This window comes from Paramisgurnus dabryanus, chromosome 24, assembly GCF_030506205.2.
Source record: "Paramisgurnus dabryanus chromosome 24, PD_genome_1.1, whole genome shotgun sequence".
Classification (NCBI taxonomy): domain Eukaryota; kingdom Metazoa; phylum Chordata; class Actinopteri; order Cypriniformes; family Cobitidae; genus Paramisgurnus; species Paramisgurnus dabryanus.
The window spans coordinates 7,052,253-7,055,667 of record NC_133360.1 but is presented as its reverse complement, the minus strand read 5'-3'; the positions used below and the strand labels follow the sequence as shown (position 1 = coordinate 7,055,667).

General features: G+C 34.1%; 1 protein-coding gene across 1 annotated transcript; it reads right to left on the bottom strand.

The window, feature by feature from the left end:
• Positions 1-1,494: 1,494 nt before the first annotated feature.
• Positions 1,495-3,046, bottom strand: LOC135724045 (uncharacterized). The gene is made up of 5 exons (XM_065244464.2): positions 2,958-3,046; positions 2,343-2,855; positions 1,953-2,264; positions 1,783-1,875; positions 1,495-1,702 (listed from the first exon to the last, which is right to left on the bottom strand). The coding sequence occupies exons 1-5, from the start codon at positions 3,016-3,018 to the stop codon at positions 1,680-1,682; spliced, it is 1,002 nt and encodes a 333-aa protein (XP_065100536.1). The 5' UTR covers positions 3,019-3,046; the 3' UTR covers positions 1,495-1,679.
• Between the last annotated feature and the right edge of the window lie 369 nt (positions 3,047-3,415).

The following is a 3,415-nucleotide window of genomic DNA, read 5'->3' as shown; positions in this document are numbered from 1 at the left end:
ACAGTTTAAACTTTTGAAAAGTGTTAATTTTATATCTATCTTCAAGGTTTAAATGTATAAGGTTCATATAAGACGCAAAAAATAATTAATGATCATCAGGGGCATCGCTAGACCCCTTTTACTGGGGCACGTCATTTTGTTTTACATGTTGATATGTTTTATTATTGTTTAAAATGTTAATATAGGTAAACCAAGCCAAGCAAATATAAAAAATATGTAATATTACAACTGAGACTATAGAATGTGCTTTGGCGGGCACCTCACAGACTGGCTACGTTGGAGACCCCAATGCCAAGAAATTGACTGTTGACAAGCACCAAAATCCACCTTAGTCGTCTAACTTATGACTGAGCTGATCTTTTTCACAAGCACTTCCTCACATTACTCAATGACAACAATTACATTTAGTCAGGGGCGCTGCTAAGGATTTTGGGCCCCATGAAAAGAATCTTGACAGGGCCCCCAACACAGATGAGACTTGTTTCATATTAATTTACATAAAATCATGCGCTTTTATGGTATTTTGACCACTATTGGGGTGAGAAAATTTTACTTGAATTAAGTGTTAAAGAAAAAAGAAATCTTATTTCACAATTTTTTTCTCACCCCATGGGCAGATCATTTTGCTTATTTTAAGGACAATTTCACTTATATTATTTTGTCTTAAAACTAGACTTGTTTACTTAGGTCATTTTGCTCATCAAGAAAAAGCATCTTAATTTAAGAATTTTTTGATATTTCTACTGAAAACAAGACAAAAATACTAAGTAAGAAAGTCATTTTTTGCAGTGTTGAACGTTTAACTAAAACTGTGTATTGTTATTTTTTCCAGCGTTTTCTTGACCTAACATGGGGAGAAAAAAAGAGTTCCCTTATCATGCACTTTTAACACTAGAACGGCCACCAGCAGTCATTTAAACGGCAACATTTAAACTTATGGTAATTGTCTTTAACACTAGAATGAACAAGGCGTAATTTTAATAAGCTGTGTTGCCTGGATCATACAATTTGGGCGGACTGAACTATTTTATGATAATTGAGAGGGGGGAAGGGGCCCACGGACGTTTGTGTTTCCTAAACAAAAAAAAAAATTTTGATACCAGGAAACAGCAAATAAAATAATTTTAAGTTAATAATTTTTACTATTAAATTTTTTTAGCACCACAATTTTGGGGGCTTCTCTGGGCCCCCTCTTACTCATGGGTCCCGAGAATCGTCATTGTTTACCCCCCCTTTACAGCACCCCTGCATTTAGTCAATGCTACATATAAATTAAAAAGTTTTTTGAACGTTAATGTAATATCAGTGACATTGGATTTAAATTAAGACCAAAAGTTTATACTTTGTTTAGCAACCATATAACTTTAACCAACTAAACAATCAACTTGATTTTAAAAGCTTTGAAGATGGAAAAAAATATAAAAATGTTGCAGACCCAAATATTGATATTCCCTAGAAATACAGGACACAAGGTCAGTCAAGGTAACTTGTTTATTTATGTTATTATGATCCTGTTGTTCAGAGCGATCATTTTTTTTCCCAGTCTGGACAAATATTGTCATGTAGATAAACCAGAAGATCTGGAATGTCTCATGGATCGCATGTCCCACAAAAAACCTTCACAAACTAATGAGAGTAAAAACCTTTGTACAATATACATAAAATACAATTTTTTGAGTTCACCGTATGATCAAAATGGGTCCTGAAAGAAAACAGAAACAACAAACATAAGATAAACAGATCATCTATGCATGACAGTCTATATCTGCATATAATACTTACCTCTTCGTTTTGTATAACAACAACAGAAACATATCCCAAATATTATAAACAGAAGAAACACCAAAAATCCCAAGAAATAAGAAAGTATAGATTCTGTAACAGAGAAAAAGAGCAACTATTAAAAAACAGTATAAGACCAGATTTATATATTTATATCTCAAGTGTCCTACCTGGACATCCTGGACAAACATCATTGATGTTAAGATGTTGAGTTTGGTTTGTGATGGGATTGTTCACCACACAGCTGTATGTGTTTGTATCCTGATATCCAACCTCCAGAGGTAGAGAGAGTCTGATGTTGAGATCAGACACACTGATGCTGGACAATAAACTGTTTCCTTTGTACCAGGAGAGACTCACATCTGTCACATTCAACACCGAACACGACAACACACATTTTGAGCTATATACGCTTGCTAAAGATATTGAAGAACATTTTGAAGAGTTACTGATACGGGTGAAGACAGGAACCGGCAGAGGTGCTGGAAAATATGAAAATGATTAAAATAAAATCACAATTTAAGGAAAACATGTCAAATCCTTGAATATAGAATACTCACCAAGAACAGAGAGATTAAATTTGATCGTTGGCGCATCTACTTTAGCAGTGAGATCTTGTATGACAGTAATCTGATAATAAAGTCCAGAGTCTGTGGTTCTGATGTTTCTGATGGTCAGAGATCCGGTCTGTTTGTCCACCTTCAGTCTGTCTCCGAATCGTTCAACACTATTGCCGTAATCAACGCTCTTATTTCTTACTCCAATATAAATGTCAGGCTGTTGAGATTTATAAGTCCATATAATGTGATCATCTTCATTCATTAAAGAACCAGAACCTAGAGTAACAGTATCTCCCTCCATCACTTTCATCATTTTTATTAACGGTCTTTTATCGATATCAAGTCTTGCATCATCTGAACCAATTTTTTCTTTATTAATGTCTTCAATAAATTCGGTCTTTGTGTTATCACCAGAATATTCCACTTCTGTGTTATTTGTAGTTTTGTCAAAATCTGGATTATCTATAGAGTCGCCATTGTCTCCATTAAGTTCTGTCTCAACACCAAACACACCTGGAACAAAAAATAAATAGCTTTTAATAAAGTGTTGTTTCATGTCTGTGCAATATTGTAAAAATTTTGGATTTGTTGGTTTAACTTATAAAATTAAGTTACCTCGTTGCCATAAAAGGAGACAAAGACAGAGCACATGAAATGAGAGATCCATATTCTTCATGAGTCCAGGCACAAGTCAGAGATGATTCAAGTTCATCTGCTTAAATGTAAAGATGACACGGAAGTAAAATTTAGCAATGAGTCAAGCTGACGAGAAACTTGGGCGTTTCATTGAACACAAATGATGGGTTCGTTTAACGTTTCTGTGCGTGTCTGTGCATGAACGACCTTTACAACCACTGCAAATAATCAAAAATTATTTCAGATACATCCCTGTAAGCATGTCAGGTATTTATAGACGTTAAAATATTTGTTAAGAAACTGGAACAAAATATACATTAACTGTACTGTTAGAGAATACAGCAATATTAGACTCAGAACTTTAAAAGTAAAAGTTGACCTAAAATGAAAATTAGTACTTTTTTACTCACCCTAAAGTCATTGTAGGTTTATGACTT

What these genes read in the sequence shown, in the direction of transcription:
- LOC135724045 (XM_065244464.2), bottom strand. Translation starts at nt 3,018, where the DNA reads ATGAAGAATATGGATCTCTCATTTCATGTGCTCTGTCTTTGTCTCCTT. An exon ending in ATTTAATCTCTCTGTTCTTG is followed by an intron (nt 2,265 to 2,342) that starts GTGAGTATTCTA and finishes CATATTTTCCAG; the next exon opens with CACCTCTGCCGGTTCCTGTC. An exon ending in TTGTTATACAAAACGAAGAG is followed by an intron (nt 1,703 to 1,782) that starts GTAAGTATTATA and finishes GTTTTCTTTCAG; the next exon opens with GACCCATTTTGATCATACGG.